The 27,374-nt window shown below is 34.9% G+C and overlaps 3 protein-coding genes across 4 annotated transcripts; 2 read left to right on the forward strand and 1 right to left on the reverse strand.

Moving 5' to 3' along the window:
• The first annotated feature begins 742 nt into the window (after nucleotides 1–742).
• Nucleotides 743–10,547, forward strand: LOC132164221 (putative trehalose-phosphate phosphatase 6). 2 transcript variants are annotated; one of them, XM_059574684.2, is made up of 11 exons: nucleotides 743–873; nucleotides 7,630–7,722; nucleotides 7,981–8,151; nucleotides 8,246–8,386; nucleotides 8,527–8,598; nucleotides 8,764–8,889; nucleotides 9,114–9,167; nucleotides 9,387–9,488; nucleotides 9,802–9,879; nucleotides 9,973–10,116; nucleotides 10,236–10,547. In XM_059574684.2, exons 3-11 carry the CDS (start codon nucleotides 7,984–7,986, stop codon nucleotides 10,398–10,400), a joined length of 1,050 nt encoding a protein of 349 aa, XP_059430667.2. In that variant the 5' UTR covers nucleotides 743–873; nucleotides 7,630–7,722; nucleotides 7,981–7,983; the 3' UTR covers nucleotides 10,401–10,547. The 2 variants fall into 2 exon arrangements, with proteins under 2 accessions (XP_059430667.2, XP_059430675.2); XM_059574692.2 differs by lacking the exon at nucleotides 743–873 and adding an exon at nucleotides 7,429–7,518.
• A 3,686-nt stretch (nucleotides 10,548–14,233) lies between these two features.
• LOC132180232 (RNA polymerase I-specific transcription initiation factor rrn3-like) lies at nucleotides 14,234–23,059 on the forward strand. Its single transcript, XM_088513341.1, has 16 exons — nucleotides 14,234–14,496; nucleotides 15,674–15,862; nucleotides 16,030–16,113; nucleotides 16,227–16,298; nucleotides 16,414–16,485; nucleotides 16,606–16,839; nucleotides 17,548–17,658; nucleotides 17,745–17,858; nucleotides 18,125–18,247; nucleotides 18,342–18,410; nucleotides 18,553–18,659; nucleotides 19,789–19,872; nucleotides 19,962–20,049; nucleotides 20,533–20,646; nucleotides 20,909–21,093; nucleotides 21,590–23,059. Exons 2-16 carry the CDS (start codon nucleotides 15,743–15,745, stop codon nucleotides 21,813–21,815), a joined length of 1,803 nt encoding a protein of 600 aa, XP_088369467.1. The 5' UTR covers nucleotides 14,234–14,496; nucleotides 15,674–15,742; the 3' UTR covers nucleotides 21,816–23,059.
• Nucleotides 23,035–25,858, reverse strand: LOC132180247 (Ribosomal RNA processing Brix domain protein). Its single transcript, XM_059592995.2, has 6 exons — nucleotides 25,561–25,858; nucleotides 25,259–25,462; nucleotides 24,325–24,570; nucleotides 23,995–24,237; nucleotides 23,843–23,908; nucleotides 23,035–23,469 (listed from the first exon to the last, which is right to left on the reverse strand). The coding sequence occupies exons 1-6, from the start codon at nucleotides 25,627–25,629 to the stop codon at nucleotides 23,350–23,352; spliced, it is 948 nt and encodes a 315-aa protein (XP_059448978.2). The 5' UTR covers nucleotides 25,630–25,858; the 3' UTR covers nucleotides 23,035–23,349.
• Between the last annotated feature and the right edge of the window lie 1,516 nt (nucleotides 25,859–27,374).

Genomic DNA, 27,374 nt, shown 5'->3' on the forward strand with positions numbered 1-27,374 from the left:
GAATATATATAGAGAGTATCAAGGACACTGCCACCCTATTGTTCTAAAATACACTTGTCTACAAAGAACGAATGGAAACTTTCAACCACTTTGACCGTAGATTTGTCTTTCAATGACAAGCTAATTTTATCAGTTGTTTGCTTTGAATTTTTCTATTCGAAAAAATCTTTAAAATCAATTAAATGCTACTTATTTTGTCTCAAATTAACCATGTTTGGTTGACCAGGCCACCATGTTTTTCAGCTTAAGATTGTTTAAGCTAAAAAAATTTATTAAAAAAAAAATATTTCTCAACCAAAATAGAAGAAAAATACTCAACAAGAATATTAGGTATGTATGACTCATCTTATTTAATGAAAGTATTTCATTATTATAAGATATTAAAAAAAAAATTTATATTTCTGAAATTTACCAGTAATATTGATATAGTGGGCAATTATTAAGTGATGTAAAAATAAGAAAAATTACAATAATTTTTAAAACCAATTTATACTAGAAGGACACATTACCATATTACACAACCATGCAAATCGACCTATTTTAGTCCTTTCAGTTTAATATACAGCAAATTACAAATGGGGTAAATAACTTTTGAGGAAGTCCTGATGCAATGGGTCCATGTCTATACACAAATGGCACCTGCCCTGACAATTCTAATATTCCTAAACCCCTCTCTTCCTTAATTCCCTCTATAAATAAAACCCCCCATCAACACCTCCCTCTCTCCCATGATCTCCCTCTCTCCATCTCCAGAAACTCTTTCCTCGCACACAAAACCCTCTCCTTCTCTCCCAACTTTGCTGATCATTTTCTCCTTCTCTCAAGCACCCGGGCAAAGCAACCAAGAATTCTCATCAACTTGCATGAAATTTGGTGAGTTTCTTTCACTTTCGCTTTCGTTTTCTTTTCAATCTTTTGTTCTCTTACTTTTCATCTTAATCTTTTGTTCTCTGGCTTTTGGACATAGATTCTGGTTGTAATGATATTATAATTAATTATTACCCATTATTTTTGTGATTTAGCATGCATTCTGTTTGTTTGTTAACATGTTTTGCGAGTATTTTTTTCATTTTTTATTTAAAATAATGTTCTGATCTAACATAAAAATAAAAATAAAAAATTATTTGTGTGTGTTTTAAGAGTATTTTAAGAACAGTTTCAGGAACATTCATGCACGTCTTTTTGACCAATCTTGGAACATTTAAAAAGGTTATAATTAAATACTGAGCAATTAGTAGGCTGGCTATGTATAAAATCTACTAAATCGGTGGGCAAGTCCTTTCCATTCACGTCTCTCTTCCTAATATGCCATCAAGCTTTTTCTTTTTTAGATTTTATTTTCCGTAATTTTCTTTTTCATTTTGATTTTTCGGCTTTTATATGAGCCAAAAAAAAAAATAAAAAAAATTGCCAACTAAGACGCGAAAAGCGGTTGGAATTCCGTTTGCGATTTGTCTTTTCCTCACGCTAGACTCAGCGCGTGAACGGATCCTCATTTACCCTAAGGTTGTCGTGGAAGCTATGGACAAGGTTGTTCTGTCCACGCGCTTTTTGCTTTCTTCGCCACTCGTGTATGGAATAGTCCTTCGGTTACTGCCTTACTGGGGTTTGGTGAAGGACCGTACACGTGTTTCTATTTAGGTCCTACAAGTTGACTGGGCCAAACGGACCAGTTGACCCAACATACGCGCCAATCTAGCTCATAGTTTTAGGGATCTGGCGGTGTCCATCCGACGACCAATAAGTTGGCACGTGTAGAAGGTGCCACTTGTACGATTCAGATTCCGGAGTCCACCAAAACACAAGGGACCCACCAAAGGTCACTTTCCACGACAAGACTAGTACCTGTAAAAAACGGTCAAAGCATATCGGGAGTAGTATTACCGATTACGGTTGGGAAGTTGTTTGGGGACAGCGGAATATTGTTAATTGAAAAAGATAAATAATAAAAATTATTATTCATAAAGAAAATTTGTAAAAATAAATTGTTAGTATTATGATTTATTGCCATATTTTTCGTGATTAATTGATAACACTAGCATAGTTTTCTATTTAGAATATTATAAAATCTAAATCAACGGATCCAAAACCGGCGACAAAATTATTATTGGAACTAATTAAACAAGTGGTAGTAGTCCAAGAGACATATCCTTTTCACACGCATTTATTAAAGATATTGATATCAACGAATAAGAGACTTTTGCTTGGTCCATAGTCACTACCATGTCATAATAATTAGGTGAGAACATGAGAGATTAGCTTAAATTAATACAAAAGGTAACAGTCAATAATATATGCGTTGGTCACGCTTTCAAATTATTAATTTGTATGGTAATTAATACTTCCATAAACGTATTATTATATATTAGTTTTTGTAATTTAAATAATCTGTCAAAGTTTTCTAAGAATATTTTACTTGACTTCCAAGTGGTTTGTTTTAACTTTTAACCGACACTTCGTCCCTTTGCTTCGTGCCTGGTTCCAGGGGACTTTTTTTCCCATTACTAAAACAGTCCTAGACGTGTCCACCTTACCAAACCCAAAAGCTTCTGTGTATCAACTATCACCCATGTACTCAACTGACACGTGCGGTGTCTTTTCTACCTTTTTTGTCTCATAATTAAATCTTTTCTTTTAATACACACCTATTTTTATCTGTTCACACCCCTAGGGGCTTGGGCCTTGGTTTCAAAGTCAAGGTTACTTTTTTTTCTTTTTATTTTTTTATTCTAGGAAAGACAGGACACTTTGTGGCTTCGTAGGATACACGTGTATCTCGGATACGTGTCATTTGTGGGCTTTCCTGGGATTCTTTCTGTCATGGCATTGTCCATTGCCGACATGACAGGCTCTTTCATTTGGCGATTTAGGCGGTCGTTTAATTAAAAGCTTCTAACGAAATAACTTTAATTTTAATTTTTAAAATTAATAAGTTTTACAAATAGAAGAAGGCAGTCAATTTGAGGTATTAAATTATATAAATAGACTAGATTCTATTTCCAAATTCATGTACCACTTGCATATATAAGACAATATACTTGTTATAGTTGATTTTTTACATACAAAGAAGTTTTTCAAAAGTTAAAAAAGAATGGTTTCTTTAAAATAAAAATTATTCAATTAATATATAAATATAATAAAAAGACTCTTTTTACACTTTTTGCCTTTAAATCTGGAAATTTACAGAGCCGGCCCTAATTTTGGAAGCATAAATGCAATAACCTCTTGCTTTTTAACCAAGAGTTTTGGCTTTGTTTTGCAAGTGGAACTTGTTTGAATCGATATTGTTATTGAGTCCGTCGGTGTCGAAAGCTGCTTGACACCAATAGGAGTTTGATATTTTGGCATATAAAGAAATGAAAGTAGCCCACTAGTTATTGTGTCTCTTAGAATTTGTTGACACTTTATATCCCATCTGTGTTACCATTCTGTCTTTTCCTTCTCGACACTTTTGGGACCATTAAAGAAGTTACAAGTGACAGATGGTGAAAGAGGCCATAAATAAAGTTAAAGGGAAAACACGTACATCTTTTTGCAATGTTTCACTTTTTGAAATGTCTCTCTAATCCACCAATAAAATGACAAAAATGTCATTTGTAAAGTAGGTCATTTTTAAATAAAATAAAATCTTTTAGACTGTATTTTTGTCATTTGTGAATTGCGGAAGACAGACATAGCAACCCCAATAATAAATTGGGGTAGACATTGCAAAAAATATGGTATTTAAATATTGTTAACCCTAAATTGTCCTTTATATACATGAATAAACACATCAATATGATCTAATCTATTTCACTTAAAATGGAGAGCATTCATTTCATAGTTAAGATTTCATTTTATTGTATTGTATTTAACTGTGTACATAATACTATGTTATTTTAAAAAAATTTAAATGACATGACAATATATTCGAATAATAGATTGAAATAGAGATGATCTAAACATAAGTTGTTTTTTTTCTTTTTTTTTTTTTTTCTTTTTTTGTCTTTACAAGCAAACACAAGTATGCATGTTTAATTTACTCATTCATCTCTTGTTTAAATTCACCTTTAGATTTTTAAAAAATATGGATATGATAGGACATGCATGTAATCGAATTTGGATAATGGTAGACATTTCAAGGGATTCTTTTCAAAATGCTTCTAAAATGATATGGCAAGCATTTTTTTCCTTAAAAAATTCTCATTCTCTCTTCTTTGTCTCCTACTCCTTTTCCAAATAGTGCTTTCCACATCATTTGGGAAGGATTTTGGGACACTTAACAGCCCTCATAGAATTTTATCCCTTAGAAGATGATTCTTGTTCATTTTTTAAGGATAAAAAAATAAAAAATAAAAAAGGTATTTTGTATAGCATCAATCTCTCTCTCTCTCTCTCTCTCTCTATATATATATATATATATAGGGACAATATATGAGAAAAGTAAGAACTCTTTTATGGTGAATTTATTTTTTCAAACATGTAGTTAAGTTCATTGCTATTTGACTTTCAGATCTTCCCATATGTGAAGAAAAATACAAGTGGTTCTTTCACATGCAACCCAGCCTTTGTTTTGTTTTGTTTTTGGTTTTGTTTTTTTATTCTTAAATTAGTACATCAACATGTGACCTTTGTTTGATGCATGCACTCCATCTATTTTCATAATAAAAATGATTGGATAATTTTGAGGTAATATTTAGGTTTTGTGACATGAAAATTCTGTCACCTTCTAAATTTCATTAACAAGTGTTAATGTTGTTGTTATTTTTTCCTGCGAACAAATTTTGTCCTTATTTACTGATGAGGAACAATGAATTTTTCTCAATGAAAATCATTTCCATGTTTAAGCTTGTTAAACACATGCATTATATTTATATCGTGTTAATCTTGAGGACAACTTTTCTTGAAAATCAAAGAACTTAATTTGCTTTCCATATGAAAAGTTGCAGTAGCGTAGCACTCTTGTATACGTTGTTATTATTACTAGCTAGCTAGGATAAACTTTTGATTTTTTTAATATCAAAAGTTAATTGGCCCCTTTTTTTTATATGAAATCTTCGCTAATCAAACAAGGAACAATAACATTCTCTTTTGTTTTTCTGAAGAAAACCAGTAACTCCCCAAATCCTATGCAGAATTCTGCAACATATTGATCAGGCCAGATTGATCTTTTCACAAAACTAGAAAACCTTAGATTCCTCAACATATTCGCGCATGATTTTGTAAAGTTGAACTTTATTTTTCCCTACTTTGTTGTGTTCCTCCTCTACTGTTAACAATTAAAATGCACGCCTGGTCCATATTTGATAATGTTCTTACTGTTATTCTAATGAATCTCCACTAGCAATTTAAAATTTGATCTCTTTAGTAGTGGCCTTTAAATAGCTAGTCAGGTGAAAATGATAGTGAGAGAGATAGAGAGAGATTATGCTATGATTATAGAATGCAATAAATCCTAATTCAGTTGGCAGGAAGAGTTGGATTAAGGAAAAGATGGTAGTTAGAGTGGAGACAACATCATCGACCGTTTCTCAGGTCACTGTCATCTGAATCAGCCTGATTGAAACCCCCTAGTAGGACAAAAACTTTTATAAGTAATCAAATCTTTTTTATTTGAAAATTATAATGCTATTTAGCAAATTGATATATGACTATCATACAACTGAAATGACAAAGCGTTAAAAAGTATTGATTCAATAGTTGATTTTCACTGTTAGGTCATTATATAACAGTTATAGAACAGTCTATTAAATAACATTACTCGTACACAAAGTGAAAAATAATTTCCCTTGCCTTTCTTTTAGTGTTTATATGTGAGAAAAATGTAATATATTGGGAAAACAACTTTTCTTAAATTATGTGATCCTAAGAAAGCCCACTAAAACTACTTAAAAGTTAAAACACATGTCACTTTTGTTTCACTAGAGAACACTTGAAAGTGGGCTTAAGAAGATAGTTTAGTCTGAGTTGGTGAAAAAAGGACCTGATCTTTTTTCTTGCAAATTGTAATTAATTAATAATAACATATATGTTAAACTAATACACATGAAAGCTAGTGAATTATTCTAAAATTATCTCTTACATCTACACGTGTAATGTAATACCACCGACCTCCTTTGAATTAATATTAGGTTGAAGACTTTCCTAGCCTTGAGAGAGAGAGAGAAAATCTTAAGAGAAGATTAGCACATATTCTATTCAAGAATTGTTAATTCATGATTTTTTTTTTAATTTTTAATTAAGGATGATGGGTTCGGCTCCTATGATGCAAGTGTGGAATTCAATTGGAGCATAACTTCTATATGGGTGTGGCACAAAGCCACTTCTTTGTGCCCACCAACAAGGATTTGACACCTCAGCATATAGAGTATACTAGAAATATAAGCCCAAAACACCTGATTATATCAAGTTTCTTCAATTTTGTTTTGTTTTGTTTTGTTTTTTTTTTTTTTTTTAAGAATGTGTAGGAGGGGTGAGGGTGGTGGCTAGCCCATCTGGGGTGGCCGGCGAGCCACCCCAGGCCATGAAGTCACCGTGCGGGCCACCCCTAGCTAGGCCAGCGAGCCACCCCAAATCTGCTTGGGGTGGCCGTGCGGGCCACCCCAGCCCATGGGAGGGCTTGTCGCCCACTCTAGATCTACTTGGAGTGGCCGCGCGGGCCACCCAAGCCCATCAGGGGTGGCCGGCAAGCCACCCCATCCCCACTTGGGGTGGCTGATTGGCCACCCCTTCAATTTTTGTATTTCTTTTTTTTTACAAAAAAAAATTAATTAGTTTTTTAATTATTATTATTGTTATTTATTTTTTTATTTTTTTATATTTGGTATAATCTAGTGTGTTAGTGTTTTTTTTTTTAAATTTAAGTTTATTCTAATATATTGAGGTGTCACTTATTGAGTGGCCACCCCTTTGTGCCACCTCGGTATAGAAGTCACTCTCATTGGATTGAGATTTTTCAGTGTTCATTAATTGTTATCAACCATAACTACATATTCTCCTTGATGCACGCCTACCCCTTTTTTTTAATGTTCATTACCTTCAATAGCATATCATTAATGCCAGAAAATCACACATCAAGAACAAAACAAAAAACCACGACAGCATATATAAGCATCAACTTCAAATTACAACACGTAGAGCTGTCAATTTTTGACATGACTAACAAATTCGACATAAATTCAGTATAAATGAACAGGTTATGGTCGAAAAATCTAACGAGTTTAATTAAATAAGTCGGATTAGAATTTACTTATATAGTCCTATATTTATGTCTTCATACTATCCGAACCCAATATGCAAACACGAATTGCCATCTCTAATTAGACTTATGGGATATATACTTATGCGTGCCACCTCCTCCTATTGTGGGGTCCACAAGATTTATTTACATGAAGAAGGATGTCTATAAAAGAGCATGCCTTGAGTTTTATCATGTGGGTCATGGATAAGGTTCTCTTATGATGATATGGAGATTATTGGGCCATCTGAGCTGCATGCCCTAAGCTTATGACTGATCATCAGAATAGCAAACTCCATCCAGTATTGTTTTTTTTTTTGTTTTGTTCTCGTTCTTGGTCTTCCATTTAAGCTGGTGCTTTTCTTTAACCTTGGAAATTAATTTACGTATTAAAAATTTTGGTTTTATTGCAGGAATACTACTGCATGCAGGTATATACAATAGTTTAGAAGAATTGAAAGTTACAAGAGTGGCTAGCTGAGCCAGCGTTTTCTTGGATTAATCAGGTATTTAGCTATCAAAATCATTCTGGGCTGTTTGGTTAGGCATTTAATTAGGCCGAAATCCAATCAGATGATGCTAAACCCAAGGCTTACGGGTTTATTTATTAGTTTGGCACTGACATTAACACCCACCGCCTTTTGACTGGCTTGATAGGCACAAAAAACATCTTGGCCTATTAATGTTTCCCTTTTAGACTTCTTCTTTTTTTTTTTTTGAATATAAGCAAATGATCAAGTAAAGTTTTGAATATATTCAAACAGGCGATGGGATTCCAAAGACCACCTTCCTATAAACAAAAACAGCAATCTGTTCCAAAAACAACAAAAGACGTGGAGGGCAAAGGAGATAGCTTCACAAACACAAGAATACCATACCTAAGTCCTTGCACAAATGATCCTATAGCTCTTGATTCAAATTATAATTCCTGGGTGGTAAGTTTTTTTCTCCATATTCCAACCGTATATATTTATTTATACACCTTTTTTTTTTTAAAAAAAAATGATTGTTTCTTGTATATGAATATAGGCAGAACACCCTTCTGCTTTAGGCTCATTTGATCGTATGATGAAAGCCGGAAAAAGGAAGACGATTGCTGTGTTTTTAGACTACGACGGGACACTCTCACCTATTGTTGATGACCCTGATCGTGCCTTCATGTCTGATGAGGTAATTAAATTGCAGTCGCATGAATATTCTTTAATTATTCTAACAGTACTAATCATCATCAAATTATATCTATATATACACACACAACTACACAAGCATATATATATATATATAGTCACACATTATGCTATTAATTACAGATGCGTGCAGCAGTACGTGAAGTTGCAAAACATTTTCCGACAGCCATTATTAGTGGAAGGAGCAGAGAGAAGGTAATAAGTTATAACGAGTTAATTACGTAAATCACGACTTATTTTAAAAAGTTGATAAAACATTAATAAATTTAATTATTTAATTAATATATATATATATTAAGCGAATCTTCAAAGTTCAAAGGCTTATAAATACTAACTATTGCCGTTTTCCTCGTCGTTTAGGTAAAAGACTTTGTAAAGTTGCATAATGTATATTATGCTGGGAGCCATGGGATGGACATAATGGTCCCAGCAAGGCCACTCAAGTACAATGATGGCAAACGCCAAACCGTAGCGCTTGATAAGAAGGTTTGTCTTTTTTACTTTTTTCTACATATTTCATGATTGTAAAAAGTAAATGGGTTCCGAAGCTGGTGACACTATTAGGGGAAAAGGAATGTTTGGAGCTGTCAATTCATGTAATTATAAGGCCCTTCAAAATATTCAGTTTTTTTTTTTTAGATTTTTAGATTTTTAAAGTGAAATGGTGGAAAAATTTATGATATAATAACATGAAATTTCAATCTTTGTAGGAGAGTGGAGTTCTCTTTCAACCTGCTAAGAAATTCTTGCCTGCAATTCAAGAGGTTAGCTAACTTTCATTTATCCTTATGTACTTTCTTTTATCTTCTCCATTTCAAGATGCGACAAGCTCTTTTTTTCTTTTTTTTATCAAAATTAAATTTTAAAGATTTCGTCATTTAAAATTTTCAATAACGTGTCTCTATCTAATTCGTTAGAAAAGTACCTAATTAAAGCTTTTTTTCCTTGCCATTCATATAAGAAATTTCTTGTGTTCCTGACAGATATTCAAAATCTTAGAGGAAAAAACAAAGAAAATACAGGGAGCCATGGTAGAGGATAACAGTTTCTGCATCTCTGTACATTTTCGACAGGTCCGGGAAGAGGTAAGATGGTTTGAAAAGAATATATATATATATATATAGATATATATATATATATATATATATATATATATATATATATATATATATATATAGAGAGAGAGAGAGAGAGAGAGAGAGAGAGAGAAATATATTAATTTGTCGATCATTTGAAAAGAATATATAAGTTATTTATATATTTACCAAGTATAAACCTAAATAATTTCGTTGAAGATCGAGCATCTGCTGTTTTTTATTTTTCTTTATTTATTTATTTTTTTAATTTCTTTGGAAAGTGGGGGCATTCACAAAAGAAGGATTATTTGTTGAAATGCAGGATTATGGCATGTTGGAAGAGAAGGTTAAGTCTGTAGTTGAAAACTATCCAGAATTTCACCTAACTGAGGGTAAAATGGTAAGATAAAAACCCTAACTCTTGAATTTTCCCGTGCTTTCCATAGCTTTTCTGATACTCAAATATCTCATAATTAAATTTACACATATACAGGTTTTGGAAGTACGCCCATCTATAGAATGGAACAAAGGTCATGCCTTGGAGTACTTACTTGACACTCTAGGGTTTAGCAACTCTGGTGATCATGTCCTTCCATTGTACATTGGGGATGATCGAACTGATGAAGATGCTTTCAAGGTTTTTCACACTATCCCAATTCCGTCATTTAGAGTTTTGTCTAATTTAGCAGTCTCAAAACATATTTCAGTAGTGTCTAATAAAATCGTAGTTCGGTCTTTAATATCGAATTCTTGCAGGTTATTCGAAGTAGAGGACAAGGATATCCAATCATTGTATCTTCCATTCCAAAGGATACAAGAGCTTCCTACTCTTTGCGTGACCCATCTGAAGTATTAGCTTTCCTGTTACGGCTAGGGAAATCGAGGAAAGCCAGGTCACTTCCTCGATTTGGGTCTAGGTAATTGAAATGGAACCTAAATTTTGTACATAGCAATTATGAAAAGAACGTTGGTATTATGTAGAATATTGAGGACTTAAGAAAACTACATCACTTAAGTTTCACAGCTTATTTAGTGCTATGTGAAACTGCCATGTAGTTGAGCTTCCACCTTTATTATAAATGACCATCTTATTATGATCTTATGAAGAAAAATGTAAGTGCAGCTTGAAAATTCAGCCCCCTTTAATTATACACCAACTTTGGTTAATTAATGACCGTTAAGCATCTCAAACAAAAAATTTAATTACCAAATTGCAAAAACAGATTTTTGCATGATCGGGCTCGACGACGGGTCACCTGCAGAACAAGAGGAAAACCATTAGAAATGTGTCGGCCATTGGCCGGAGTAAAAACTTGCAATGCTTAAGTCATTAAATTCGTTGAGAAAATTATATAAGAGAGATGAGAAAATAACCTCTTATCTTATATGAAATGGTCACCCTCCTTTATATTAGACTACTCTTTTAACTGCCACCTAGTGGGTGTGATTGTGGAATATATAGGCAGGAGGCTCTTACACTTTTTTCTTTTATCCTTTTTAGTGAATAAGCCTTTATGTTAATTGGGTCTAAAGGCATTGGCCCTAGGCTTGTTTGCAGTATCAACATAAATTATGTTGCTAGTAATGTATGCTTGGAGCTGATGTATATTCAATATACAGAAGCCACGGGACATGTTTTGTGGAGCTGTTTGGCTGCAAATGATATATAGAGTAGGTGTGGTGGCAAAATTCAAAAAGAAGCATTGAGAATGAGGAATTTGTCTTTATTTTGGAGGAGCTCATGCGATTTTTGAGAAAGAAAGATATAGAACTCGTGGCGGTTGTGGCTAGAATGTTATGGCTTCATAGGAATGCCATTGTTTATGAAAAAAAAAAGGTTAGTCCATTTTCTATCGTAATCGGGTGTGCCTTGGAGTCTCTGGAGGCTTTTCAATTAGTTAACTCTCGGAAAGATAGCCCGATTGAGAGGGCGAATACAGAAGACGTTTGATGGGAAGCCCCCAATAACGATTTTGTTAAAATAAATTGAGATGCGGTTGTGGATAATAGTAGAAGGAAGATGGGTATTGGTGTGGTTGTTAGAGATGGTAACTGAGAGGTGTTAGTCACATTGGTAGCGCCAAAAGACTACATCGTTGAGCCCAATATTGCAGAGGCAACAACGACATTAACGACTATGAAGTGGGAATTGGGTTTTCATATGTTGGTCTTCCTCGAGAATTGCTTAATTGTCTGCAAAACTGGAAGGTAACCCATGTTAGACGACATCTCAATGATGCAGCTCGTCACCTGGCGAAAGAAGTATTATCCCGTAGTGTGGAACAAGTCCTTATTGATGAAATTCTTAATTGCATTTTAGACATTATCTCTGTAAAGCGTTGTGCTTAAGTTGTTTTGAATTATATATAGTTCGATTCCATTAATATATATATATATATGTTTCCTTTTCTTTTTCATGTATTGTCCCAAACATTTACTTCGAAGGCATCCCGATTAAATATGAAAAACACGTCACAAATTTGTTACCAATTGGTAAAGCAACAAATCATTAGTCAGGATACGGTTAAGTAAAAACTAATCAGAATATTGAATAAATCACAGGGTTGGAAATATTATTCAAAGTAAAAGATGTTCCCTTTGTCTTACCAAACCCATTAATACTGCAATGAAATCCAAAATTGTTTTAGTAAATGAAAAGGTTAATTAGCCGTGATAATTTTTTCATACATTAAATTTTTTTTACATAAAAAAAAAAGTAAAAAATAAATTATAATAATAGTTATTCAACATTAATTTCGGCCCCTCCAAAAGGGATCGAAAAACTATAACATTTTTCTTTGGTCAGGAAAACAAAGAAGAAGGTTCGCAAAATAATCCGGTGATGCTAATCATTGAACAGCTAATATATATATATATATATATATGTGTGTGTGTTTTTGTGGGATTTTTTTTTTCTTTACAAGTTATAATTATAGTAAAGAAGTAAAATTCAATCTGAAAATATTATTCAAACTCAGTAACACTAGAAAAATGTTTTCAAGTTCAATTCTACCGGCACAAAGAGGAGTCTCACCTAAAAACCAGATAATTAGACTTCAAATTCAATTAATTTACGGATGTCATTTAGGTTAAGACTGGGTTTTAGTCTTATCTAAACTTCATTCGGCTTAGAGCATTCCCAGCAGCTACCCGGTCATCTTCCCTAAGTTTAAGGATCCAAACTACTTTTTGCTTCCCTATGTCAATTTGCACCCCAATAGCTTCCCTTAATGCTTCCCTATATAATTAAAATATTATTATTTTTATTTTACCTTTTTTATATTTTATTCATTTAATTGAACCTTTCTTTCTCTCTCTCATCTCATCTCCGTCTTCATTCTTTCCTTTCTTTCCCTTCCAGCAGCAGCCCATTTCTTCTTCCTGTAATTTCTTCGTTTTCTTCTCCTCCCAGCAAGGAAGCACTCACGTCCATGTGATCCTCTTGCACCCAACCACTACAAATTTCTTCAATTTCCAACACCCACTCGCGATGGCTATCAACCTCATGTCGTCCAAGTCCGCCGAGTTCTTTATCGACAGTGACTCCAGCCCTTCGCACAACGCGATCCCGTCCAACTGCGACCCAATCGGCATGCACATGCCTTGATGCCTTGTGTCTTTGATTTGATTTCTGGGTTTCTTTGGTTTGATTTGATTTATGGGTTTCCAATTTTTGCTATTTTTTAAGCACAAATTTATGAGATTTCTGGGTTTCTTTGGTTTGATCAATTGAAAGTTTAAACAAATCTCTTATTCGGTTTGAAATCTTTGGTTTGATCGGTCTGGGTTTCTTTGATTTGAATGCTTTGTTGCTTGTTTGCCGTTTGGTGGTGCGAGCGAGAGAGAAAGAGAGGTGAGAGAGAGGGACGTGAGACGAGATCGAGGAGAGAGGAGAGAGAATATTTTTTTTCTAATTTAATAATCCTTTGGATCGCTACAGTTGAACCCAAAACATGGGGTTCAACTGTAGCAGCTGATGGTTTAGGGAACCATATAGGGAATCTGCTGTGGGACATTTTTTGCGATTTTTTAGACATATTCCCTAAACTTAGGGAACAGACTCCCTTATAGGGAGTCTGCTGGGAATGCTCTTATAATAGCCCGTCCAGGCTTACAGCCTCAGTTGGCCCAAGCATGAGTCAAACTCTACCTATCCATTAGTACAAGGAGACCAACCGAAACTAGGACGGACAACTTTTTATACCAGAATTTAACATAAGCTTAATAGGAAATTGGTCGATTATAGTTGAAGAGTCTAATTCGTTAAATTAAATGAGTCGAATTAAAATTTATTTATATTACTTTATATCCATGCACCAACATGATCCGGCAATCTTTTCAAGACCAAGTCCGGTATGAATTAAAATAAGAAGTATATTTAGTCGCGCCCTGGAAAAATACAAAGATACGGGGGACTTTTAACAAATACGAATAAGTGAGTCATGAATTCCACTACGTTTGAAACTTTGAAACCCTTGATACAGGTCTTTTTTACGAATGGAGGGATGAGAGGGACCCAACTATTTTGTCTAACTTTAGGCCAACTTTTGCCATATTTTTTAATTAAAACAAAAAAACAAAAAAAATGTGTGAAGCAATAATATTTTTATTGATCTTTTTTTATTTGGTATTTTTTAAAATATAAAAAATTGTATTTTTCTTCGTAATAATATTATTTTTTAAAATTAAAAAATAAGACAAAAGGGACCCAGAGTTCGGCAAAATAGTTTCCATACGAATCAGGGAGTCATGAATTCCGCTACGTTTGAAACCCTCCTAGAGTCTGGTGGATTCCACCGCTTCAGCCGAGACGTAGAAGACCGCGAAGAAGAAGGAACCCACGTGTTTCTCTCACGAGTAGGACGTTTTTCGCTTTAAGCCTCCGCGCAAACAAGCGCCAGAGAAGCAAGCTTTGCCAGTAGCAAGACAAGGAAGCTTTGCCAGTGTTCGTGTTCTGCGCCCCGGCGTAGGCTACTGGAGAGACCAGCTGAAACCTGAATTAGGGCTCTTCAACCAGGTACAACTTAGCCTATCGGTCTGATGATAATAGAATTAATGATTGTTATGATGATTCTATTATAACATAATTATAATTATTAAAGGATAAGAAGACTATACACAAAAGTTTAAAGTTCCGTCCGTTTCAAATGTTCCGCTTCACGTTTTCAATTAATGTGGTTTTATTTAATTGTTATTTAATACAGAATGTCTCTATTTCAATGAATGAATGGAGAAGTCTTCCAATGTATGATGTGTGAGAAACAATTATAATCCGAGTTTGTTTAAGTTTTATTATGGTATCAGAACTATAGGCTAGCGCCATTCGATCCTGTAATTTTTCTCTTTAGTTATAGCACCGCCGGTGGGCTAAAACCCACACGGGCAGTGCCTTGGCGAAGTTCTCCAATAATACTATCGTGTTTTTTTTTTTACACAGTTTTGTGTTATTATGCTCAAACCCGTCGACCCCACGTATTAGCCATTGGTTTATATTCATTACATATTACCAAATCTAGTCTTAACGGATGTCTCTTTCTCTCTTCTCCATCACTCTTACTTAAAGAGTGACTTACCGTCAGATTGAATGCATGTTTCATCGTCGGAGCACCCTCATCATCACATTTTCGGCCAAAGTAGCCGATGTCCAAGTTACGGCCATAGTAGCCGTTGCCGGCCAAAGTTGCCGATATCCATGTTCCGGCCATAATAGCCGATGCCAGCAAGATTTAGTGAAGTAAAAGTTCTGGTCATAGAAGATGATGTTCCAATTCAGGCCATAGAAGCCATTTTTTGCGGGGGCGTATTAGAACATAATTATTAAAGGATAAGAAGACTACACAAAAGTCCAACTTCCGTCCGTTTCAAATGTTACCAAAGTCCATTCCACTTCACGTTTTAACAGTTATAGAAAATGAATAGCTTCAATTAATGTGGTTTTATTTAATTGTTATTTAATACACATGTAAGAATGTCTCTATTTAAATGAATAGAGAAGTCTCCAATGTATGATGTGTGAGAAACAATTATAATCAAGAGTTTGTTTAAGTTCTATTAGATTCTATTTTGCTTGGCTGACTATATCTGGAGTTTAGATTCTGATAAAGGGAAACATTGCATCTTTTCTCGTTGATATTGTTACGATGTAGTCATGAAAATGTTGATGTTTTTTCTCGTTAATTTCTCTGTTTTTTCAGGTCTTAATTAAGTTTTCCCTCCCTGGCCCCATTGAAAAGACAAGATCAGTAAGGTCTGGGTCGGAGACCATGGGAGCTGAGGAATTAGTTAACGGCAACGTTGGGTTTAATGAAATGGAGGAGGGCGATGATTTCAGTGATTCGGAGTTAGTTTATCATGTCAGGGATGCTCTAAGTTCAGTCTCATCGGTAAGCATTCTGCCACGTGCAGCATACTGTTTTCTGTATGCCTTGGGCTGTATTTCTTAATCAAACATGGTTTAACATGATCTCTACTCGGCTTATGATCATGATCTGTACGAAATTGTCGTGTTATTTTGATGAACATGCTTTAAACATAAATTCTACTCGTTCAGGATGATAGTGACAATTATAACCAGCTTGTTGCGGTTATGCACCACACGGATCGACTTGCCCCTGAGGAGGTGGCGCTACTTATGGTAGGCTCTTTACCAACATTTCAGTATCGTTTTTTTGGGAAGATGTAATACTCCTTATTGCCTCTTCAATGATTTTTCCAAGTCTTAAATTCTTATCTATATATGCTTGGCAGACAAGTTTAAAGGCACTATCTGGAGCAGTTTCTTATATAGATATTGTTCTCCATGAATCTCTTCTTTCTTCAGTAAGTAGATGATCCTTTTCTTTTTCCCAAGCGAGTTGATGATATTTGGATATGTGTAATTATTGATGCTGTTTTGTTAAATTTGATTTATTTTTTTTATACGTATGTTCTTCAGATTTTTGAAATGAACATGTGGAATTACGGACGTGATGTGATGGATGCTTTGCTTGAACTAATCATATCCTTGGTATGTGGGTTTTAGGCAACATTTTATATTGTGAGGTTTGAGGAATAGATTTTTTCCCCTTACTTTAGAGGACAATTTGGTGAAGTTTCTGTTGCTGATTATTGCCAAACAATATTGCAGGCTGCTTCAAATGGAAAACATGTCAATTCATGTTTGGAAATGCTTGTTAGAAACTTCACCCCGTCATACTCTTTTGTTGGTATACTGAAGCAGCCACGTGGTCTTGCAAGAAAGGACCAAGTTCTGTCTCGTGTGCATTCAGCTCTGAAACATATAACTGATTTGGTGCCTCTTGCTCCTGCAATACTATCTCCAATAGTTTCTCAAAGAAGGCCAATCTATGCCAAGGAACCTGTGAGTTCAATAGGCACTTCACTATCTGCAATTCAATTATGAACATGATAGAGTTTTGTGCGATGCATTTCTTGTGATTTTGTTAGATTTTATGCCCATGCATGTCGTTTTGAGTGGCATGTGGTACGTATCTCTGGCCAAGCAATGTGTTGTGCCTCATGAGAACCCCCATGTCAATCTGCTTGGTCGTTTTGAGTGGCATGTGGTACGCATCTCTGGCCAAGCAATGTGTTGTGCCTCATGAGAACCCCCATGTCAATCTGCTTGGTATTAGTTTGGTTTCTGTCTTTCATGCTCATCACTGTTGATTGTAGCATCTAGGGGGGACAGCATGGCCCTATTCTTATTTTTCCTTCATCACTTCCTTAGTTTTAACCTTCTCTTGGTCAGTGTCAGTCTTGTGGTTTTGCATTAAGCCAGTGCAGTGAAGGGTTAACACAGAAATTTTAGCAGCTGCTTGAAACAGAAACCTGCAGATTATAATTTTTTGACCTGGTTTTACATTGATCGTATCTGTAATTCACCTATTGTCCGAACTAAATTTTGATTGTTTCTTTTCATAAATTTTATTATGTTGTATTCCTGATTGTAAATTCCTATTATGCTTGTGACTCTGTTTTGCTGCCTTAAATTGTCTGCTATTATTGATCTGAATATTATTACTGTCAATCATTAGTTGTGAAGTTATATACCAACCTCTTCTTGTAGTTGGCAGTTATCTATGTGGAGAACATGTTAAAGCTGGAGAGTGGTGCAATTGGAGAATTTGTTAGGAGCACAGTGCTTATGGGGCTGATGGATATGCTTATAGAGTTTGATGTAAGTATATTGAATTTCCCAAACAAATTAGTGGCCAAAAAAATGTAACTGCATTTATATGTAATCATGTATTGAGCTTCTTATAGGTGGAGATTGGATGGGATGACATTTTACAAGATGACTCTAGTAAAGGCATATTTCAGATGGAGCTTGAAAATGTGGACAAAATTGCAGATTACAATGAGGAAGATGGTACTGAGGTATTATCCATTCTCAACACCAAGTTGGCTGATATCTGGTTTCATCTACTAATCTTTTAAATGAAAAACAATAGCAGATTGTTGGAAATGCCTAACTGGCTTTGACTATAAGTAGTATTAGTTCCTGCCAACTTTCGAACCTATGGTATATTGTATTGTTTGAAGAAGGGTTTTGTTTTCTGATATGATATCGTTATTTCTGTTCTTCTTGAATGCTTATGATTATTTTACCCTGATATTTAAAGTAATTTTGAGATTTTTTACAGCTTCTAAGAGAATTAAGTCGGAAGAGTTCAGAAGGAAACTTAATTGCTGAGAAATTAGATAGCTTGATGGTGCTAACTTTTGAGCATCTGGAATCGTGTAAAGATAGTGGGCGTTTGGTTGAGGTACTCTTGAATGTTTAAATTTTCAATGGCTTTAATCTGCCATCTTCTGTGACTAATGTCCAATTTTATTGTATTATTGAAATGTGGTCATCAGGTTTTTGAACATCTTTTAGTCTCATTTCGAATTACGGTTCTGACTGCATACAAGTCAAAATTTGCTCAGGTAACATATACAATGTTTTCTCACCAAATTGGCCTGCTGTTTCTCATATTTATCTCAATATTGAATTATGAATAGTGTTTTTTTTTTTTGTTTTGGTAAAGCTAGCATTAAAATGCATTGCTTTTGCTTTTCTGTATTGCAGTTTGTGATGTTCTATGCCTGTGCTCTAGATCCTGAAAACTGTGGTGTGCGATTTGCCATGTTACTTTCAGATATTTTTGTTTGCAAAGACTACCCTCTGCCTTTCCGGTAATACGACCATGCTTTGATTAAAAAAACAAAATTGTTTATTGGTCTGTAACCTCTTGTTTTGGGAAACATTCATTTGTTGTGTTGATTGTTAGGGTTTGTGGTCTTTGAAACACTTCATTTTTTTTTAAAAAAAAAAGAACAGCATCTCTATTAGTCCTTGTAAATTAGTTTTTTAGCTAAATTTAGCTATTATGCCTTATTTTCTTACTCCAGCAGTCCTTGCAAAATAGAAATTTTACTAACAATTGCTACAGTAAACTTTCAAATATGAAAGTTTACTGTAGCAACTTGTAAGAAATATTTTATTATATTTTCTCTTTTTTCTATTTTTTTAATCTTTTCTCTCTCCTTCTCTCTCTCTTTTTATGGGGAAGACAAGGAAATGATAAAAAAATAAAAAAAATAAAAAAAATTTAATTTGAGTAGATAGTTAAAATAAATGTTCTGTTGGGTGTGTAGTGAAAAACTAGTATAGCTAAAATGAAAAAAGTTGTATTTTGAGTAGTTAAAATGAAAACCCTTGCTGGAAATGCTCTAAGTGGCCTTTGAAACACTTGAAATTAATTCATGCTTTACTTCTTGAAATGATTCTTTTTTGCAGTCATATGTGATACTTATTTTGGTTGTGTTTTCTATCATCCATTTGTACGGGTGCAGCTCTTAACACTTTGTTAAGGAACACTTCCACAGATTGTTTGAAGTAGCTATTATGGCTATTATTTTGAGAATTTGGTATTGGGCGTGTCAGTCTTGCCTACTGTTTGGTATGTGGTCTTACCAGACTGTTTCAGCAAAACCATGTGGAGTTTAAATTATCTTGTTTTATTTTCCTGATTTTCTTTCTCACGCCTGTGTCACATAAGACATTTTCTTTGGGTAATTATCTTTGGAATTTGGGATGATTAACCACCTGGTTTGAAATAATTTTCTCTTTGCACTGCTGACATGGATGCAATTCTCATTTGCCTTCCTGATTAAGTTCTCGCTCCTTCCCACTCCCTACAGTTAGCTTTCTCGTTCCTGTCTGATTTATGGTCAAACTTTAGTTGCTTGAAAGTTCTGCAGTATAATTTTTCTTGTTATATGAGCATGACCTATAGTGCTGATTTCTTCTGGTGCTATGCAGGATGAGTGCTGTTGCTTATCTTGCGAGTTATTTGTCTCGTGCAAATTTTCTGTCAGCTCCTTTGGTTGCTGGCTTGTTGAAAAGGTCGTGAAGCATAATATCATAATGTGATCTATATTGCTTTTACAATAACTTAAAATTAATGTGGTGATCTTGTGTTTATGAGTTCTCAGGCTGGTAGATTGGTCTTTGGAATATTGCAAAACGAAAGGTGGTGAAATGAACCCAACATCCCATAGACTTTTCTACTCTGCATGCCAGGTATATTTTGCTTTGGCTATAATTAGGACTGGAAGCTTAGATTTTTGCACCTTTCATCATTGACGAGAAAGCATTTGGAGAGAGAACTGTTTTTGAGCATACCTGCATTCTGAAAGAATGATATATCCATTATTTATTAATTGGCCATTACATTGTATATCTTTTGGTAATTGAGAAAGTGACTGACAGCGAGTGGTTAATGTTAGTTGGCTCATAATATGTAGTTGAGACAATTACATTTCCTGTGCTGCTAATTCAGAGATCGTAGACAACGCAAATGAGTTACACAACACATTCTAAATTGTCAAAATCATTGTTGGAGATGACCTAACAATGTCTTCGTTCCTTTATAAATAGCATTGCATGATCCGTGTGCTTTCATTGTTATATTAATATATGTTTGCTAATTTAAATCCAATTCTCAGGAAACTTATTTACTCTTTTTGACTAATTTCAAATTAATGGTTATTTGTCTGTTTACAGGCGATCATGTATGTGCTCTGCTTCCGAATGAAATCAATGATGGATGTTGCTTGGTTCAAATCACATCTTCTCTTAATAGAGCCAATCTTGAATCATAAATTGAGCCCATTGAAGGTGAGGAGCTGTTTTGGGGCACAGCCAAAGACCTCACATAATTCAGCATGTGCAATTACAAATTTGATGTGTGAAGCTTTTTTGTTTCCTTTGACATTGAGAAGAATTTGTATTTACTTATGCTTTGAGTTCCTTGTTTAGTCCCCTTGTCCTTATATCTTTTCAATTTGTTTTATTGTTCTATGGTATGGGATACTGTTCAAGCAATCCAAACTTTATCAGAATGCATGTTGTTTTATTTCAGTTTTTTATTTTGTGACAGGTATGTCTGCCTTCCATTATAGATGAATTTTGCCGACAAGCAGAAGCAGCTTGTCTGTTCACCTCATCTGAGGAATTTGTTTTTAACTACTCACTGGAGTCGGAACATTCAAAGGCTTTCGGTGGTATGGAAAGGCTTGACATGTTCTTTCCATTTGACCCATGTTTGCTGAAAAAAAGTGACAGGTAACCATTCGTAGTTTTTACTTATAAAAAAAACAGCATGTAAGGAATGGACAAAGATCATTTCTCGTATCTTTATATTCTGAGCAGCTGTTTTAGAAACTTCATTTGAAGAAAACTATGCAGGGGAAAATATATCCCATGCACATTCAGATTGGCATTTTTAGGGTGAGAATGAAACTTTTACCATGTTTAGTGAGCCGTTTTACTGTTTTAGTAAGGATTCTGACCAACTTTGTTTCTGTGGGCTCTTTGCATTCAATATGCGCAACCCCCATCCCCAATTTCTGGATTCTGACCACCTACCATTGGAGGTTTTTTTTTTGGTAGTTTCTAGTTTCCTAAACAGTTCCACATCAGAATATAATGTGGTTGTATAAAAGGATCACCTCGACATTGACCAATAAATTGTTCTGCAGATAGATTGTGAGAAATTTATTATTTATTTGCGTTTTTTGAGTGGTTTGCTGACATTACTTTGTTCTCCATTAATCTGAAGATACATCCGGCGACACTTCGTGTATTGGTCAATGGTCAGACCTCTATATGATGATGATGACGAAGGTAGTATTGACGAAGATGTTGCCGAGCAAGAGCTTGATCTGGATGTGAGCAAAATGTCCATGACACCCTGGAATTCGATGGCTTCTTGGGCTCAGGATGGATTCGAGGAGCCAAGAGGAATGCCTGCAAGAATCAGACCCTCGACAAGTCCAGAGTCTTAGTGGTATCAAACTACTTTTGTCTTTTTGTGCCGGAAGTCAGACCATATGAACGAAATCTACCTCGTTCTAAGCATAGGTTGTGCTGCATTGAGAGGAAGAAGAATTAGTGTCCTTTCAATTTCATTTGAACTGGATAATATTCAGTTAGTTATAATTGAGGGATATTTTTGTCCTCTTAAAAGTTGAGAAGTCAAAAATACTCTTTTACTGTAACTAACAGGACAGTTCATTTGAACTGGAGAGGATCCTCTTTCGAGAAAGAAAAAGTTTTGCCATTACATTTTTTGATCTGTAATTATAAGTCACGACTTATACACTTTTTTTTATTTTTAGGTAAGTTTAAAGTAATTTATTCGTCCACTACATTGCAAAATCAAATTAAGAGGTTGACAAGTGCATGTACCATAGTCCACTTTTATTCAATCAATATTTTTTGTGTTGTTGATATAACTGAAAAAATACTTGATAAAGCGGTAGCCTCATTTCCACCTAGGCCGTCGATGCTAAGAGTGCCGGACTATGCATCGGGACTGTTAAAAACCGGCCTGCCCGTGTGAACTATAATCTGCCCGCAAGTGTATTGGGCAGTTTTTTGGTGCCATAACCCGGGCAGGTGGCACTCATCTAGGCTACCCGAAGTGGATTGGAAAATAATCCGGTGATGCTAATCAGTTGGGCCTATCAATAATCTAAATGGTCTGAGTTCCAAAGGAGGCCTTCATTTACGAAACGACCCATTCAAGCATGGATATGGGCGTACACACAATGACTAATTGGGTGTAACTTGATAAACTTTTGGGCTTTAACATATGCATTACTGTTTGCTAAGGATGATCAATATCCCTTAATTATTTTTTAATCCAAATGACATATATCAATTTAATAGATTGAAGACAATTCTCCTAACTCAATTCAGAAGAAAATTATCTTTTATTTTTCTTTTTCTCTTTATAAGTTATAATTCAAGTAAAGTAAATGAGATCATCTCAAAGAGTTCTAGAGTTTACCTTTATACAAAACTATTCTAATAATATAATTCATATAAACTTTTCAAACTTAAGAAAGTAGATATATACTGGACATCCAAAAAGAGAGACATTTAATTTAGGTGCATATAATAATTAATAAAAGCTGAATGAAAAGTCCTGTAACTCCTTACCAGGTTTGCTGCCTTACCAGTTACCAGCAACTTGCACTTCTTCTTTTTTTTTTTGACCAAAAAAAAAAAAAAAAAAAAAAACAAAGGTAGAAGCTGAACTTGCACATTTGGCAATTGTACAATGCGCCTTCCAAAATGCTTCCTTAACCCAAATATTTAAGCATAATAAAAGAAAAATAAAATAAAAGGGTATCACATCCTACAAATAAAACATGACTCATCCTACGGTAGATATTAACTTTTTTTTTTTTTAATGAGGAAATGAATCTAAGAAACCATGAAGGAAAGAGATCCCATGCCTCTTGGGTCTATTTCTTCTCCCTTAGATTTCCTCTCAATCAAAGAGAACATTGGCCAAAAATCACTGTGGGAGAGTTATGTTGAATTTTCTTTCAGTTTTTTTGATGCATGCTTGTTTTCCCCATTTTTCAACTTAGCTTCACGGCGCTCTCTCTTCACACCTTTCGCTATGTTAGGTAGAGCGACATCTCCAACCTAAATGCCAAGTTAACAAAAACAAAATGAATCATATCAATATCAATGGTACAACAAAGAACCGCAAAATTCTAGTAAACAGTTAGAGAATAACTGAATAAAACTAAGGCAGAGTTTAGATATAATGGGATAACTACAGAAATAACGCCGTTGCTCATATGGCCAAGGTTGGAGCAAAGCTATCACCCGCAAAGTAATCAAGTCCTTCCACATGAGATCAGAAAGGAGAACGAGAAGGTGGCTATCAGGTGAAATGTACTTTCTAGGCTACGGATGAGATATCTGACATAGATGATATCCCTCTCACAGCTGAACTAGTTAAGTATCCCATAGTTGATGCAATAACTGCTAGATGAATAAACATTCCCCTTACCTTCTGATCTGGCATGTATATCTTCCCGATCTTGCCTTCTATTGCATCCTTGCTAACATTTTTCACCTGCAAAAAACAGAACATCCAGACATGTTACTTCTCTCCTCATAGAAAAAGAAATTGGGAAGGTTTAAGGGAGTATTTTAGTCAACCTTCTTCTTAGGCTTTTCCCTGGTTGTTTTCATTGCTTCTTTCTGAAGGCTTTCATTAGGAAGACGATGCCGGCGAACTACCAAATCCATGGAGGGGCCAACTTCTTCCAGTTCCATCCTCGGTACTTTTGTGCCAGACTTTTTTAGCCGCAGACCACAGTGAGAAAGAAACACCCTATTTGAAGATATGGCTGTACATACATATGCACGGTCTACCCCCACAAGATTTAAATTCTCTATAACCTGCATGCATCAAACTCATGCTTTTCATTAATATAATAGAGTCATAACATATAGATGCACAAACTGCAAAGGGCAGCAGAAATGCACCTCTCCCCGCAACAGATCAAGCAAAACTTCCTTCAAATGTTTCAACTCTTCTACATTCTCAAATCCTTCCCCAATAAAAGCAATCAAAGGTTTTGAGCCAATCTGTGGAGCTAACTTCTTATCATATTTGAATGACTCCATCGGCTTGAAATTTTCAACCCCAATCTCCACAAGATCATAGATGTGGTGGTCGTAAGCTCTCCCTATAACAAGATTATCAGGCCGCTTCTTTGAGTGAGAACCAAACTGCATTTCACAACCAATTAGATAAATAAAAAAAGATGATCAGTAACAATGCAATTGATCTTCAGTAGGGAAAACAATCATTACAGCATTTCCACTTTGGACGTCTTATTTTCATAGGAGCAGCAGACAGTTTTCAAAAGAGGGCAAGGGTGAAAATAAAAAAATGGAACATCAAAGTGTCATTCATAAACAGATTTTTCCTGCTAACCACAAAGATATGAAACTGTGTTACTAGGTTTTAACTTTTAACAAGGTAAGGCTTGCGTCTTATGTCGTGTGCACGGAACACGAGATGGTAGTGTGCCATCTGTAATTGGAGCTTGGGTCGCACAGGACATAAGCCAAAGCAAATTTAACAAATCTACAAGTGAAATACATACTTCAATATCTCAAATCACGTCTAATGAATACAGAAGTTTCACATTGTCTTCTTTTATGTGATCAAATAAATGCTACTCTAACTCAAAACATACAAAAACAATAAAAAATCTATTTTTCTATAGTTTAGTTTCTATTGCTTCTACTTTCTTAGATTTTAATTCACATCTTTTTAGGTAAAACATGTTAAACATTCTAAATCAAATAAAATTAAGCTCAGAAGCAAACACTTAAAGACCCATTGATCAATACCTTATTTTAACAAATTCCAACAAAACAGAATGACCCAAAAAAAAAAAAAAAAACTTACCACGAAAATGCTACAATCGGTTCTATTTAAAAAGAACTCCAAAGAGGTCTCACCGCCGCTCTCAAAGGGCTTGATATTCTCGTTCTTGCGGCTAAACTTTACGGCGCTGCCCTTCTTCATGTGGTAGATTTCCGTCAGCACGGCATTCAGTACGCCGCTCGTCTTTGTACCATGAAGTATCAGCGTCTTCTTCCCCGTCTCGACCTGAACAAAGAAACAGAGAAATCAAAATTGTTACTTTCAATGGAATGTACAAAAGCTTGATTTTCATGGGGTTTTCCGTAGAGAATTGGGGAGCTCACAAGTTTGGGTGCTCGTTTCTCGAGCGCCCTTCTGGCCTTTCCTGTCCTCGGGGTTCTTACTTCAAACATGATTGGCTTCCACGGAAAGCAAGCAAGGCAGAGCTTTGCTTAGTAGCAGTTCCCCACGACGTCGTTTTAGATAGCAGCCCCGAGACCAGCAAACCAACTCAAAATTAACACTCAACAGAGACTGTTAGATCTCAGAGAGAGCGTTGAGCATTGACATTAGAGCAAGAGCGGGAGAGAGAGAGAAACGAGCGGCGTGAGTTTTTTTTCTGAGCAAATGAGAGAATGAGACTGAGAGGCAAGGAAGGAGAATAAGATGAAACCCGTAGGGTTTCAATTTATTCTCCCTCTAAAACGATGCCGTTTGGTGTTTAACACCAAACGGCATCGTCTTGGATGTTTATTAATTATATATTTAATTAATATAAAATATTTAATATATATAAATAAAGGCAGGTGTAAAATGTCACTCAAGCTTAGTAATTTCGTGTCGGATTCACGGATTGTGTCAAAATTGCCAGCCCTAAGTTGTGATTATAAAATAAAGAGTTTCATGGTAGTTAAAGTAGCTTGATTTTACAATAAAAATAATATTTAATTAAAGTAGAAAAATATATAGAGTTTGCTATTGGGTAAATGAAAACAACACAGCACGCCGCGTGTAAAAATTTTTTTTTTTTTTTTTTAACAAAAAAAAAAAATTTGCACGGGCATGCGTGGGCGTGTCGCATGCTGCCAATCACTGCCCGTTTGCTATTTGGTAGTCTTAAAAAGTGACTAGCTATAATCTACAAAAAAAATAAATAAATAATTGATTAGCTATATCTAATAAAGTACATTTTAGAAGTTAAATTTAACTAAATTTTGCCTAACTTGATGCGGATGTTATTAAGGTAGGAGTTGGGCCTTCGTGTGGGTCATAAATTGGATTGAGGCCCTCCAATTCCATCATGTTCGTTCATTCGAAATGAATGACTTAACTTGAACCACGTCGTTAAGAAATAATATATAAATATACTGGTGGTGGGGTGGTCCGACTACCCATTAACTCATTTTTTATTTTTTTTAAAATGTATATTGATTTAAATTATTAATTTTGAATGAACCATCATAATTATTATAATAGCAACAAACTCTAATTTATTTTAAGTTCTTTCCACTATGGACAAGTATCATACATGAGAATGTGTTCAAGTAATAAAAGAAGGGAATTCAATCTTCTTACTTTGCTAAATTGCTTGTGAATTCATTTATTTTTATGAATTAAATCGAGTTTATGTTTTATTTAGTTCTTTATAAGATTAAACTTTTGAAGTAATAGAGTAAACTTATATCATACACATTCTTAGCCCGGCTTCAGCAGAAGAAGGAACAGAGAGAAATAGGTTCTCCACGAGTGAAGAGGAAGTTTGTCAAGCAGCATCAACATGAATTCGCTGGGGACTGAAGATCTGAAAGGAAATAATTTCATGAGCCTGCAAGAAGAGGTTAATCCCATGTTTTTTGTCTCTTTCCCATAAGAAATAAAGAAGGAGGAGAAGCGTTTTTCTGAGTCATCTCCGGGGATTGAAAGCATCATTAAACAAGAGGATATCTGGAGCATGGGTTTGATGAAAGTACCACTATGCCTAGCTCTAGCAGCGAGTTGTGGGGTATTCCAATAAACTATCAAGTTCCAGATCAGTTGGGAGTGACTGGTGGATTATCAGATATCTGGGATTTAAGTTCTCTGCAAGTGGCCGAAACTGATTTATGAACATGTCTATTTTGCTCGGTTGAAAGCTCTGTTGATTACTTGATATATATCG

This window comes from Corylus avellana, chromosome 2, assembly GCF_965113065.1.
Source record: "Corylus avellana chromosome 2, dhCorAvel1.hap1.2, whole genome shotgun sequence".
Classification (NCBI taxonomy): Eukaryota; Viridiplantae; Streptophyta; class Magnoliopsida; order Fagales; family Betulaceae; genus Corylus; species Corylus avellana.

Excerpts from the sequence above, each read along its gene's own strand:
- LOC132180247 (XM_059592995.2), bottom strand. The coding sequence starts at position 25,629 with ATGTTTGAAGTAAGAACCCCGAGGACAGGAAAGGCCAGAAGGGCGCTC. Across the intron at positions 25,463-25,560 it reads AGAAACGAGCACCCAAACTT|GTCGAGACGGGGAAGAAGAC; the intron begins GTGAGCTCCCCA and ends TTCTTTGTTCAG. Across the intron at positions 24,238-24,324 it reads TTGATCTGTTGCGGGGAGAG|GTTATAGAGAATTTAAATCT; the intron begins GTGCATTTCTGC and ends TGATGCATGCAG.
- LOC132164221 (XM_059574684.2), top strand. The coding sequence starts at position 7,984 with ATGGGATTCCAAAGACCACCTTCCTATAAACAAAAACAGCAATCTGTT. Across the intron at positions 8,599-8,763 it reads GTGGAAGGAGCAGAGAGAAG|GTAAAAGACTTTGTAAAGTT; the intron begins GTAATAAGTTAT and ends CTCGTCGTTTAG. Across the intron at positions 9,168-9,386 it reads TCTTGCCTGCAATTCAAGAG|ATATTCAAAATCTTAGAGGA; the intron begins GTTAGCTAACTT and ends TGTTCCTGACAG.
- LOC132180232 (XM_088513341.1), top strand. The coding sequence starts at position 15,743 with ATGGGAGCTGAGGAATTAGTTAACGGCAACGTTGGGTTTAATGAAATG. Across the intron at positions 16,299-16,413 it reads ATGAATCTCTTCTTTCTTCA|ATTTTTGAAATGAACATGTG; the intron begins GTAAGTAGATGA and ends TATGTTCTTCAG. Across the intron at positions 20,050-20,532 it reads TTTTCTACTCTGCATGCCAG|GCGATCATGTATGTGCTCTG; the intron begins GTATATTTTGCT and ends GTCTGTTTACAG.